The sequence below is a fragment of the Pan paniscus genome, chromosome 20 (assembly GCF_029289425.2).
Source record: "Pan paniscus chromosome 20, NHGRI_mPanPan1-v2.0_pri, whole genome shotgun sequence".
Taxonomy (NCBI): Eukaryota; Metazoa; Chordata; class Mammalia; order Primates; family Hominidae; genus Pan; species Pan paniscus.
The window spans coordinates 49816101-49830376 of NC_073269.2; the positions used below are offsets into that span (position 1 = coordinate 49816101).

Consider the following 14276-nt stretch of genomic DNA (forward strand, 5'->3'; position numbering starts at 1 on the left):
TTCCTTTGCTCTCTGCCTTCCCTAACTCCTACTCATTCTTCAGGTGTCAGCTCTAATTTCACCTCCTCTGGGAAGCCCTTCCTGATCCACCAGGCTCCCACACACCCCTGCACTCCCCCATCCCACTCTGGGTGGTCACTGTCTGGTGACAGGTATGTCTCCTCTACTGGACTGTGAGCCCCCAGGAGGGCAGGGCCAGGGGCTGTCTTGATCACTACTGTGTCCCAACACCACCTGGCACATGGCCAGGGACAGATAAGATATTCAATGCATATTTGTTAAATGAATGAATGAATGAGCAATTACTTAAAACCCTTCTATTGTTCCCTGTGGTAGCCTGTCTCCAAAATGGCCCCCAATAATCTCTGCTCCCTGGTATTCATGCCCTTAAAGAATAGGGCTGGCTGGGTGCAGCAGCTCATGCCTGTAATCCCAGCATTTTGGGAGGCCGAGGTGGGAGGATTGCTTGAGTCCGGGAGTTTGAGACTAGTCTGGGCAACATAGCAAGACTCTGTCTTTAAATTAAAAAAAAAAAGAAGAAGAAAAGAATAAGGATGCCCTATGTAGTCAACTGGATATTATGGAAATGATGGTGTATGCCTTCTGTGGCTAGATCATAGAACACGTGCCTGGCTCTCTCACTTGGATCACTTTTTCTGGGGCAAGCAGCAGCCATGTTGTGAGGACACTCAAGTAGCACCATGGGAAAGTTCACGTGGCAGAACTGAGGCCTGTGCCAAAGCCATGGGAGGGGAGCATTCATGTGAGTGAAGCTACCTTAGGAGCTTCAGATGACTGCAGCCCCAGCTGACATCTCGACTGCAGGCTCATGAAGGATCCTGAGCCAGAACCACCTAGCTAAGCCACTCCAGGGTTTTTGACCTTCAGAAACTTTGTGAAATAACACATGCTTATTTTATTGCTGCAATCTGTAATGCAGCAATAGATAATAGATAAGCAATAGATAATACACTACCTAATTGTCCCAGGGATCAAAGACTCACTTGACTGATTCCTGATCACTTTGCCTTTTGCACGAACCTTGTGGTGTTGGCCAACTGGATCCGTTACTTTTCCCTGGAAACACCAGAGTCATTCCTCTACCCAGCCCTTGGCTCACACCATTTCCCATGCTTGGCATGCCCTCCCCGTCCTGACCCAAGACACATCTAAGCTGAGTCCAGGCCAAGTCTTAAAAAAGTGAGAGGACCATGTCAGCCAAGGCTCTCAACTGGCAGGCCGCTAGCTGTAATTAGGCAAATCATTTACATCCAATGCCCAATCGTCCCCCTCAAAGAAAAATAACTACAAGGCCACCCACGTCTTCTCACACAAACTTCCATGAAAATGAAAACACAAATTCTCACCATTGCCAACATAGCTGTTCACACCTAGAACACCTTTTCCTTGAGCCCTACTTTCTCTAACTCCTACTCATTCTTCAGCTGTCATCTTCCATTTCACCTCCTCTAGGAAGCCCTCCCTGACCCATCAGCCTGGAACGGGTACCTGCTCTGAACTCCCACTGCCCCTTGAATTCCCCATTTCTAGTTCTGCCCACTCTGGGTGGTCACTCATGGGTCTCCGGTGTGAACTCTTGTAAATGCCAATGATCCTTAGGGCTATTTTCCTTTTTCTTTTCTTTTCTTTTTTTTTTTTTTTTTTTGAGATAGGGTCTTGCTCTGTCCCAAGGCTGGAGTGCAGTGGCTCACTGCCACCTCGACCTCCCTGAGCTCAGGTGATTCTCCCATCTCAGCCTACTGAGTAGCTGAGACTACAGGCATGTGCCAGTTCATCTGGCTAATTCCTGTATTTTTGTAGAGACAAGGTCTTGCTATGTTACCCAGGCTAGTCTCGAACTCCTGGACTCAAATGATCCTGCCGCTTCGGCTTCTAAAGTGCTGGGATTACAGACGTGAGTACCGCACCTGGCCAGGGCTCTGTTTTAAGCCCTTTTTATCTCTCACAGTATAGACTCTCTCATGGGGTAAATATTGACATGACTTCATTTCCATCTGTCTGCTCATCACTCACAAATCTCTCTCTAGTCTAGACTTCTCTCTGAGCTCCAGACACGCAACTGTCTCTTCGAGGCCCCATGGCTATACCTCAAACACCTGTCCTAAACAAAACTCCCCATCTTCTCCCACAACTGCTCTTTTTCTTGAAGTCCACGCGTCCAAGGCGGCCCCATCCAATCCCCGGGGCAGAAACCTGGCAGACCCCTTTATCTTCCACATCTGTGCATCAACCGACATGCTTCTACTGTTCTGTCTTCTAGCTCTTTAATCCTTTTGCTCTGCTGTTTCTGACCTCTATCAAGCATAACTGCCGAGTTCTTCATTTGAGTCACTGTTCTATATTTTCTGTTGGACTCTTTTAAAAAATGGATTCCAGGTGCTAAAACATATCCTTTCTTCTGTTTTCCGGAATATATCGATTGTAGCAATTTTCATGTTTCCTGTCCTATAATCCAATATCTGAGTTACTACAATTCTGTTTCTACAGTTGGAATTTTCTCTTGGTTTCTGGTCAATTGGTCCTTTTTATTTTCTTCAGGATACCTTGTAAGGTTTTTTGTTATTGTTTTTTATTTTTTGTTTTTTGTTTTGTTTTGTTTTGAGACAGAGTCTTGCGTTTTGTTTTGTTTTGTTTTGAGACAGAGTCTTGCCCTCTCGCTCAGGCTGGAGTGCAATGGTGTGATCTCGGCTCACTGCAACCTCCACCTCCCTGGTTCAAGCAATTCTCCTGCCTCAGCCTCCCAAGTAGCTGGTATTACAGGTGTGTGCCACCATACCCGGCTAATTTCTTTTTTGTATCTTTAGTAGAGAAGGGGTTTCACCATGTTGGCCAGTGTGGTCATGAACTCCTGACCTCGTAATCCTCCCACCTCGGCCTCCCAAAGTGCTGGGATTACAGGCTTGAGCCACCATGCCCGGCCTGGTTTTTTTTTTTTTTAAGATGGGGTCTTGCTATGTTGTCCAGGCTGGTGTGCAGTGGCTATTCATAGGCATAATCCTGCTACTGATCATCACAGGAGTTTTGACCTGCTCCATTTCTGACCTGGGCTGCTTCAACCCCTCCTTAGACAACCTGGTGGTCCCCTGCTCCTGGGAGATCACCATATTGATGCCAAACTTAGTGCAGACACCTGGTTGATATAGCACACTACAGCCCAGAACTCTCAGGCTCAAGAAATCCTTCCAAGTAGTTGGGACTACAGACGCATGCCACCATGCCTAGCTATCTTGTAAATTTTGATCAGATGCCAGACATTCTAGATAAAAATCTGTCAAGGGCCTAAACGATGTTTTCTTCTTCCACAGAGAGTCAGGTTTTCATTCCTGTCAAGGACTGGACCTAGGCTTGTTTAGGGCTGGTCTATTTCACTTTGGCCCTTACCCCTAGGGTGGTCTTAGGGGGAAAGCCTGAGATGCTTACCAAGGCCTCTTCAGCTTGGCAACCTGTGTCCCCAGCATCACATGTCTGCTGGAAGCCTTGTTCGCTTTTGTAGCTTCCCAGTTGCTATTTTTCTCTTCCAAGTTTCTTGGACTCTCACCCTGTGCATGTAGAGCTTGCCAATGACTTGAGGGAGATTTGTTTGCAGGTTGGGAACTCCCTTTTCTGTGGTCCCATCCATTCCAGGATTTTAACTCTCATCTTCCAGACATTCTGGCAGCCCCAAACTCCAACCTCCGTCTTCTCAGTCTAGCGACTCTCTTTCCGTCTGGGCTCTATTTCCCTTCCACAGCAGCAGATTGGCAAGTGCACTCCGGGAAAAAGCCAGGTTGTCTGTGGAACCCAAATTCTACACTTCTGTCATTTCAGAGATTGTAGCGCCTCAAGTTTCTCCTTTCTTTCTTTTTTCTTTTTTTTTTTTTTGAAACGGAGTCTCGCGCTGTCGCCCAGGCTGGAGTGCAGTCGTGTGATCTTGGCTCACTGTAACCTCTACCTCCCGGGTTCAAGCAATTCTTGTGCCTCAGCCACCCAAGTAGCTGGGACCACAGGCATGTGCCACCACACCTGGCTAACTTTTGTATTTTTAGTAGAGATGGGGTTTCGCCATGTTGCCCAGGCTGGTCTTGAACTCATGAGCTCAAGCAATTCACCTGTCTTGGCCTCCCAAAGTGCTGGGATTACAGGCATGAGCCACTTTGCCCAGCCAAGTTTCTCCTTTCATTTGCTGCTCTCCAGTGACTTCCAATAATTGTTTATTATTTGTCCAGCATTTGCAACTGTCATTGGCAGAAGGGTTGGTCTGATACAAGTGACTCCATCATGACCAGAATTGCAGGTCCCCTCCCACATCTAATCCACCACTAAGGCCTGCTTCTTGTTTGGCTTTTGTTGAGACAGGGTTTTGCTCTGCCGCCTAGGCTGGAGTGCAGTGGCGTGATCACTGCAGCCTCCAACTCCTGGGATCAAGCAGTCCTCCTGCCTTGGCCTTCCAAAGTGCTGGGATTACAGGCGTGAGCCACTGTGCCTAGCCTGAATAGCTCTTAAATCTATCCACTTCTCTTCCTCTGCACACCTGACACCCTCGTCCTGCTGCCCTCTTCTCCACCTGGACAACCTCGCCCACCCCCAGGTTGGTTTCCCCTCATCTACTCTTGCTTCCTTTCAGTCTATCTTCTGTCCAGAGGTCAGAATAATTTGTTAAAAATATAAATGGGGGCCGGGCGCGGTGGCTCACGTCTGTAATCCCAGCACATTGGGAGGCCGAGGTGGGCGGATCATGAGGTCAAGAGTTCGAGACCAGCCTGGCCAACATGGTGAAACCCCATCTCTACTAAAAATTCAAAAAAATTAGCCGGGCATGGTGGCGGGTGCCTGTAATCTCAGTTTCTTGGGAGGCTGAGGCAGGAGAATCACTTGAACCTAGGAGGCGGAGGTTGCAGTGAGCTGAGATCGCACCATTGCACTCCAGCCTGGGCAAAAAGAGCGAAACTCCGTCTCAAAAATAAATAAATAAATAATTGCGATCATGACATTCGCTGTTTAAAATCTTCTGTGATGCCCCAGTGCTCCCAGGACAATGTCTAGAAGCCCCTGTGTAACATGCCCCTGCCAAGCTTTCCAGCTCATCTCGCCCCACTGTACTGTTTCCTTTGTCCAGCCACGCTGCTTTTGGCCACCTTTGTATCTGCTGCTCCCTCTGCTGGAAAACCCTTTCCACTTTTTTTTTTTTTTTTTACAAGATCTCGCTCTGTCACCCAGGCTGGGGTACAGTGGTGCGATCATAGCTTACTGCAGCCTCCACCACCTGGGCTATAGTGATCCTCCCGCCTCAACCTCCCAAGGAGCTGGGATCACAGGCATGTACCATCACATCTGGCTAATTTTTTAATTTTTTTGTAGAGTCATGTTGCCTAGGCTGGTCTGAAACAATCCTCCCACCTGGGCCTCCCAAAGTGTTGGGATTACAGGCGTGAGCCACTGCACCCAGCCTCCATTAGCTGTTTAATAGTCTGATTCCTACTCATCCTTCAAGATCCAGCTTAGCTGTTGCTTCCCCTAGGAAACCTTCCCTGACCTGAGTCAGGTATCTCCTCTAGGGTCCCACAGCTCCTACTCTTCCCTCATCCCAGCCCTGACCCCTCTGCCTGTGTTTCCCCCTTCATAGCCCAGACTAATCTATTAGGTTGGTGCAAAAGTAATTGTGGTTTCTGCCATTGCTTTTAATGGCAAAAGCCACAATTACTTTTGCATTAACCTAATAATCAGTCACTGTCTGGTGATGGATGGGTCTGTCACCCCTACACACACACACACACACACACACACACACACACACACACACACACACGACTGTGAGTCCCATGGAGTCAGGCAGGGCACAAGGCTGTCTTGGTCCCTGCTGTGTTCCCAGCATCATGTAAGTACTGAGTGCAGTTTAACCAACTATTCAAGTTGCCACAAGCAGGGTACAATGGCATTAGAAATGGGGATGAGGCCGGGCACGGTGGCTCACGTCTGTAATCCCAGCACTTTGGGAGGCTGAGGCGGGCAGATCACCTGAGGTCAGGAGTTCAAGATCAGCTTGACCAACATAGAGAAACCTCATCTCTACTAAAAATACAAAATTAGCTGGGCGTGGTGGCGCATGCCTGTAATCCCAGCTACTTGGGAGGCTGAGGCAGAAGAATCGCTCGAGCCTAGGAGGCGGAGGTTGCAGAGAGCCGAGATCGTGGCATTGCACTCCAGCCTGGGCAAGAAGAGTGAAACTCCATCTCAAACAAACAAACAAACAAACAAACAAAAACAAAAGGAAACAAAAAAAAAGAAAGAAAAAAGAAAAGAAAAAGGGATGATATAGGTATCTCAGTTATTAGATTACTGAATTGATAGCTGCTGCTCTAAGCTCCTGGTGGATCCCTGACCACTGCCAACTCTCTCCCCAGGACCCTTCATGTCCCTGTGACCCATCATGGAAAGGGGCAACACCAGGCCCAGCAGCAGACTCCAGGAGTTTGTCCCGGCACTGACCAATATTGTTAAATATTTTCGCTATCATCTCTGATTGAATGAACTACTTAGACCCAAGTATTGGTGCTTTCCTTAAGCACATCTCACCGAGACAGGAAGCCCACATCCTCTCGTCACTTCCTCAAAACAAACATCTGATTTGGCCCCACCAGCGGATTAGTGTTTGAGGTCAGGATGGATGAAAACCAGGCAGAATCAGGATGAATGAAGAACAAAGAAAACCCAGTGCAAACGCAGCACTCTGCTCACTGATGTCACCAACCATGACTAGACTGGCCTTACCCTATTTCCTTCCTCACCAGGTCCAGAAAGAGGAATCTCTTTCACGGATGGATCCATGCACCATGGACCCATTCCTTCCCCACCCTTCCTCTCCTGTGGGAATTTAGGAAAATTTGACCTTTTCTAAGTCTTTTTCTTAAAATGATCAGAGCCTGAAGCCATGAAATTCGACAAAGGGGCTTATGGATGTTTCTCTTTTTTTTTCTTTTCTTTCTTTGTTTCTTTTCTTTTCTTTCCTTTCTTTCTTTCTTTCGACAGGGCTTATATCTCTTTCTCTGTTTCTCTTTCTTTCTCCTTCCTTCTTTCCTTCCTTCCTATTTCTCTTTCTTTCTTCTTTCTTTCTTCTCTCTCTTTCTTTCTCTCTTCTTTCTTTCTTTCTCTTTCTCCCTCCCTTTTTCTTTCCTTCTTTATGTCCCTTCCTTCCCTTCTCTTTCTTTCTTTCTTTCTTTTTCTTTCTATCTCTCCTTTCTTTCTTTCTTTCTTTCTGTTTTTCTCTTTCTCTCTCTTTCTTTCTCTCTCTCTCCTTTCCTTTCTGACAGGGTCTCACTCTGTTGCCCAGGCTGGAGTGCAATGGCATGATCACAGCTCACTGCAGCCTTGATCTGCCAGGCTCAAGTAATCCTCCCACCTTAGCCTCCTGAATAGTTAGGACTACAAGTGTGCACCCCCACGTCCGGCTACTGTTGGTTTATTTTTTGCAGAAACCAGGTCTCGCTATGTTGCCCAGGCTGGTCTTAAACTCTTGGGCTCAAGCGGTTCTCCCGCCTTGGTCTCCCAAAGTGCTTGGATTACAGGCATGAGCCACCACACCCAGCCTATTATGGACATTTCCTCACATTTGTTTTTTCACTGCCCAAGTCAGAGACCATCTATTGCAGAGGATTCTCCCAGCCTACTGCGGCCCATTTAATCTTCCCCTCTTTCGACTTCCCTTAAAAACGTCAAGTCTTTGCTTGAATCCTGGCCCCTCAGTATCTATTGCTTGGACCATCTCCCGTCCCAATGGATTGGGCAGGACCATCTCCTGCCCAGTCAGATGGACAAACATCACTGAGACATCTGATCTATGTCTCATGCATGCGTGTGAGCTTGTTAAGGGCAGAGTTGCAAGTTATACATAACAACCATACATACAAACATGCAGGATGGGGATTGGGTTAAGGATGAAAGTAATTGTGTTGTTAGGGTGGGGATTTGGGTAGTCTGAGATAAGGATGGGGTTGATTTGGGGATGGGGTTGGAACTGTGCTTGGAACAGGGCTGGGTTTGAGTTGGGAACAGTGTTAGGGTAACATGAAGTTGGGCATAGGATTGGAGGTGAAGTTGAGTTGGGATTGGATATGGGGTCAAGAATGAGTTGGGGATGGGGCTGAGCTAGAGATGGGTTGGGTTGGGGTTGGGACTTGGATAAGGCATGGAGTTGGGGTTCAGCTGATGTAAAGTTAAGAATAGGATTGGGATGATGATGAGGTTGAGCTGGGGATGGCTTGGGGTTGGGGATGGCAAGGGCTGCCCTACTCACCAGAGTTGCCCTGGTTGCACAAGTCTAACCCACACACAACCTCGGTAAGGCTGGTGATCTTCAAGCCAGTCCGATAGCTCAGGGTCCTGTTGGTCTTCTCTGAGTGGGTACAGCTTTTCTCCACCAGCTCCAGCTCTTCTCCTTCTGCAAGGAGGGGATCTTCATTACCCCAGAGGCTCCTCTCAGCTCAACCAGCCTCTGACACTCCTGGTCTCAAGGTCATCCACTCCCAGGGCTGATCTCTGCTAGGCCTCTTCTGTTATTTGAGACCAACTCTGTCTTTTTCTAGAGTTAACCTTGCCTCCACCCCCACCCCAACAAGGAGCCTGCTCTATTTTATTTTAATTAATTAATTATTTTTTTTTTTTTTCCCGGGAGACAGGGTCTTGCTCTGTCACCCAGGCTGGAGTGCAGTGGCACTATCTCAGCTCACTACAACCGCTGCCTCATGGGTTCAGGTGATTCTCCTGCCTCAGCCTCCCAAGCAGCTGGGACTACAGGCACATGCCATCACACTTGGCTAATAATTAATTAATGTTTTAAGAGACAAGGTATTGGCTGGGTGCAGTGGCTCACGCCTGTAATCCCAGCACTGGGAGGCCGAGGCAGGCAGATCATGAGGTCAGGAGCTCGAGATCATCCTGGCTAACACGGTGAAACCCCGTCTTTACTAAAAGTACAAAAAAATCACTGGGTGTGGTGGCATGCGCCTGTAGTCCCAACTACTCGGGAGGCTGAGGCAGGAGAATCACTTGAACCTGGGAGGCAGAGGTTGCAGTGGGCTGAGATTGTACCACTGCACTCCAGCCTGGGCGACAGAGCAAGACTCCGTCTCAAAAAAAAAAAGAAAAGAAACAAAAAAAAGAGACAGGGTATCACTCTGTCACTCAGGCTGGAGTGGTGCAATCATAGCTCACTGCAGCCTTGAACTCCCAGGCTCAAGCAGTCCTGCTTCAGCCTCCCGAGTAGCTGGAACCACAGGCTTACATCACCACACCCTGCTAATTTTTAAATTTTTTATACAGATGGTATCTCACTATGTTGCCCAGGCTGATCTCAAACTCCTGGCCTCAAGTGATCCTCCCACCTTGGCCTCCTAAAGTGCTGGAATTACAGGTGTGAGCCGCTGTGTCCCATTCCTGCTCTTGTAGTGACAGCACTACAACTGGGACTTTCTGGATCCATCTATCCCTCCCCCACACCCTCAGCTTAGTGATCTCAGTACTGAGATGCCTCAAATGTAACTTTATTTTATTTATTTATTTATTAGAAACAGGGTCTCTGTTGTCCCAGCTGGGGCAATCATAGCTCACCGCAACCTCGAACTTCTGGGCTCAAGGAATCCTTCTGCCTTAGCCTCCTGAGTAGCTAGGGGTACAAATGTGAGCTACTGTGCTTGGCTTCATATACTGTTGTTTCATGTGTTCTTAAAGCTTATAAAAAAACGTATCATATTCTGCAACATTTTTTTCCCTCTCAACCTTAGGTTTCTGAGATGTGTCCACATTGGTATCTGCAGCTCTATTTCCTTCTTTAAGCTGCAGTAGAGCGCTCCATTATGTAATTATTACCACAGTATTTCTCTTCTGCTGCTGACTTGCTGACTGACTTAAAGTCGTTTCCATTTTCTTCTTTTCTTTCTTTCTTCCCTTCCTTCCTCCCTCCTCCCTCCCTCCCTCCCTGCCTCTCTCCGTCCCTCCCTCCCTTACTCTCTCTCTTTCTCTCTCTCTCTTCCTTTCCTTTCTTTCTTTCTTTTTTTCTTGAGATGGAGTTTTGCTCTCGTCGCCCAGGCTGGAGTGCAATGGCACAATCTCAGCTCACTGCAACCTCCGCCTCCCGGGTTCAAACAATTCTCCTGTCTCAGCCTCCCGAGTAGCTGGGATAACTGGTGCCTGCCACCAAGCCCGGCTAATTTTTGTATTTTTTAGTAGAGACAGGGTTTCACCATGTTGGCCAGGCTGGTCCTGAACTCCTGACCTCAGGTAATCCACCTGCCTCAGCCTCCCAAAGTGCTGGGATTACAGGTGTGAGCCACCACGCCCGGCCCACCTTTCTCTCTTTCGTTCATTTTTTTGACAGGATCTCGCTCTGTCGCCCAGGCCGGAGTGCAGTAGCATGATCTCAGCTCACTGCAACCTCCACCTCCCAGGTTCAAGCAATTCTCCTGCCTCAGCCTCCCAAGTAGCTGAGATTACAGGTGCGTGCCACCACACTCGGCTAATTTTTCCTTTTTTTTTTTTGTGGAGACGGGTGTTTCACCATGTTGGCCAGCCTGGTCTTGAACTCCTGACCTCAAGCAATTCATCCGCCTCTGCCTCCCAAAGTGCTGGAAATACAGGTGTGAGCCAGTGCCCAGCCTGTTTCCAATTTTCTATGTCACAAACATTGCTGCTAAGAACATTCTTATGCATGTGTCCCTGGGTATATGTGGCCAAGGTTCTTTGGCATTTCTGCATGGCGAGGAGTTGAGCTGTAGCATATGTTAATCTTCATCTGGACTAGATATTGCCGAATCGCTCTAAGTGGTTGATGTGCCAATTTACTCCCCCACGACAGACACGGTCTGCAACTCCACATCCTTACTAACCCGGGTATTGTCAGATTTTTAAATGCTTGCCAATCTGGTGGGTGTGAAATGGGCTCTCCTTGTTTGTTTGTTTTTAGTTTGCATGTCCCAGTTACTGGTGAGGAAGGTTTCTCAATCACTCGCGTTCCATGCTGCGCTGGAGGGGTGTGTGTGTTGGGGGAAAGCTCACCTTCCCACATGCGCACGATCGTGGTCCTGCAGAGGTCCTGTCCCAGGGCGCACTCTTCCACACGGCAATCCCCGTTGGTCTTACACTGCATGCACCGCAGGCCCCAAGAGGCTGGGGGAAGGAGGGAGAGGAGAGGAGAGGTTAACTACGCTTAGCTCCAAGACCCCCGCTCACCCCTGCATGTCCCAATACCAACACCAAGTCTCCAGGCCCCGTCCATTCAGATTCGTGTTCCATGTTCTGCTGGGTTCCGGCCGGCGGTACTTCCAGTCTGTCCGTTGTCCACGTTCTACCTCCACCCCACTAACTGAACGTTCTATCCCTGCCCCACAAGTCCTTTCCCAAAGTCCTGCCTTGGCCCGTTTTTCCTTTCATTCTGTCCTCGTGAGGCGTATATCCTGACAGTCGTATCCCCGCCCTCTCTGTCAGTACGTTCTATTCCTGCTCCTATTAGGTCCTTCTCACCGCACCGGCCCTCGGTCGATTACGCCTCTCCAGTTCTGCTGGGGACGTTCTGGCCTCGCCCCACCCGCGTCGACCTTTATGTTATACCGTCACTCCCAGTGCCCTAATGGAACTATCCCTCCACTCACTCCCCCTGGTTCTACCCGGCTCCAGAGCCTCTCCCGGCCCACTAATTTATTCCCAAATTCTAGCCCCGGCCCCATCAGCCCTCCGGAGTTTCTATTGTTAGATACTCTAGTTTCCCGCGAAGTTCTGTCTCCGCCCTCCAGCTCTCCAACTAGGTTTTGGCCCCGCTCCAGACTCATCGTCGAGGTTCTAGCCCCGCCCCCTAGCTCTTCCTGACCTTATCTTCCCGCCCCTAGCTCCTCCCCGATGCCATAACCCCGCCCCTAGCTCCTCCTTGAGGCTTTAGTCCCGCCCTCTAGCTCCTCCTTGAGATTCTAACTTCGCGCTTTAGCTCTCCCCGCCCCTAGTTTTTCCCTGAGGTCATAACTCCGCCCCAGTCCCTCCTTGAGGTTTCAGCCCCACCCTGTAGCTCCTCCCCGAGGTCGTAACCCCCGCCCCTTGGCCGCTTGAGGTCCTAGCCCAGCCCCGTAGCTCCTCCCCAAGCTTATAACCCCGCCCCTAGCCCCTCCTTGAGGTTCCAGCCCCGCCCTCTAGCTCCTCCCCGAGGTTATAATCCTGCCCCTCAAGAGTCTAGTCCCACCTTCTAGCTCCTCCCGAGGTTATAACTCCGCCCTCTGGTTACGCCTCGAGGTTATAACCCCGCCCTCTGGCTCCGCCTCGAGGTTCTAGCCCCGCTCCTAGCTCTTCCTCGGTCTATAACCTCTCCCGTAGCTCTTCCTTGAGGTTCCAGCCCCGCCCTCTGGCTCCTCCCCGACACTCTCTCCCCGCCCCAGGCTCCGCCCCGAGATTGCAGCCCAGTCCCTAGGCCCGGTCCCCGACCTCCGGGCCTTCCCGGACATCCCTTTCGAGCTGCGCGTTCGGAGTATCCCGGAGCTGTTACTCATTCCCGGCCTCCCGCGGTCTCGAGCGCTTTCCGGGTTATTCATCGCGGCCCCAACACCCTGTGGCCACCCGCCCTGACTCAGTTCCTTCTCGAATTCCTCGACCCAGAGCCCCCCACATTTTCCGGGGAAGTAAGTGAGAGTCGCCTCAGTGAGAGGGAAAGGTCCTGAGGGACAGTCCCGGGTCTCCAGCACTGGCTCTGCGCCGCTCAGTCAGCCTCCCTTTGGGCCTTTTGTAAAAGGGGGTCCTGTCCCCTCGTTTCTCAGAGGGGGAGACCCAGCAGCGTGGAGAGCGCTGGGGGGCGCTGCAGGGTCAGATCCTGCGTATTCAAGCACTGGCTGTGTGATTTTAGGCCAGTTATCTAACCTCTCTGTGCCCTAGTTTCCTCTGCGAAACGAAATTAATAAAGTCCCATCGCCTAGTTTGAAATTGCAAGGAAGAGGCTTCGAAGAACTCCATTTAAAAAAAGAACACTTGGGCCGGGCGCGGTGGCTCACGCCTGTAATCCCAGCAGTTTGGGAGGCCGAGGCAGGTGGATCATCTGAGGTCAGGAGATTGAGACCATCCTGGCTAACAGAGTGAAACCCGGTCTCCACTAAAAATACAGAAATTAGCCGGGCGCGATGGCAGGCGCCTGTAATCCCAGCTACCCAGGAGGCTGAGGCAGGAGAATCGCTTGAACCTGGGCGGCAGAGGTTGCAGTGAGCCGAGATCGCGCCACTGCACTCCAGCCTGGGCGACGGAGTGAGACTCCGTCAAAAAAAAAAAAAAAAAAGTACTCACTAAATTATGTAAAGCTAAATGCCTTTGCTCCACTAATATTTCCTTAGCTACTGAGTGCCAGGTACTGCGCCGCGTGGCGTTGCACAAAGCACGAGAATTACTATTATTTGATTAGGGAGGATGCTGAGGACTGAACCCCATTCCTCCAACTCATCCTCTGACAACCCCCAACCCCCTCAATTAGACCCTGTTCCAGGCGCAGGCGTTCGGGACCCAGCCCCTACCTGGGACGCAGGTGTGGAGCAGCAGCAGCAGCGGCAGCAGCGGCGGGTGACCCATGTCGCGGGGGCAGCTCCTGTGCGCGGGGTCCCTGCACGTCTTCTCTCCTTCTGGCCTCAGGAAGGAGGCAGTTGTGTGGCCCCAGGGACTCCTCCCAGACGTTTTGCGAAAGAGCGAGTCAGCCCCAGATGCGTGGGCGCCTCCCCCTCCTCCCGTACGAACCTCCTCCGCCACAAACTTCCCTTCCCGGGGCGCGGCCGGCTGGTGGTGAAGGGGCTGGCTCGGCCCTGACTCATGGAGTTGTGATCACAGCTCTGTCCCCAGACTGCCTGGGTGCAAATCCCAGTTCTCTCTCTTCCTAACGTGGGACCCGGGGCAATCGCTCTCCACTGCTGTAAAATGAGGATAAAAACTTTGACGGTAAATATGAATGTGGCTGATTATTTAGCTAACAGGATTTTTGTTAGTTTTGTCAGGAGGGATACTGGTATTTTGGAAAATGTCCTTATCTAGAGATGCATCCTGAAATATGCATCTCTTAAACACTTAAAACACTTAACCCTTGCTTTGCTTCCTGCTATGCCCCCAGCTCCGGGACCAGTGCCCAGCACGAAGTAGGTCCTTGGTAAATGTTAAAGGAATGTGTTGAGCCCTCCATTTTGGCCAGCAGCTATTCCAGGCATTGCACCTACATTAAAACACTTAATGGTGAAACCCCGTCTCTACTAAAAATACAAAAATTAGCCGGGCGTAGT

General features: G+C 50.1%; 1 protein-coding gene across 5 annotated transcripts in view; it reads right to left on the minus strand.

Moving 5' to 3' along the window:
- PLAUR (plasminogen activator, urokinase receptor) overlaps positions 1-13941 on the minus strand; it is a 28540-nt gene extending 14599 nt beyond the window's left edge. For 2 of the 5 annotated variants that reach the window (XM_003817581.5, XM_034944592.3), the window contains exons 1-3: positions 13527-13878; positions 11047-11157; positions 8291-8434 (exon numbers count right to left, since the gene is read on the minus strand). In XM_003817581.5, the coding sequence (XP_003817629.1) occupies positions 8291-8434; positions 11047-11157; positions 13527-13581 (310 nt within the window). In that variant the 5' untranslated portion in view covers positions 13582-13878. Of the gene's footprint in view, positions 1-8290; positions 8435-11046; positions 11158-11242; positions 11693-13526 lie in introns of those variants that run through there. The other 3 variants (XM_003817579.6, XM_003817580.6, XM_034944591.3) reach the window with 3 other exon arrangements.
- Positions 13942-14276: the final 335 nt, after the last annotated feature.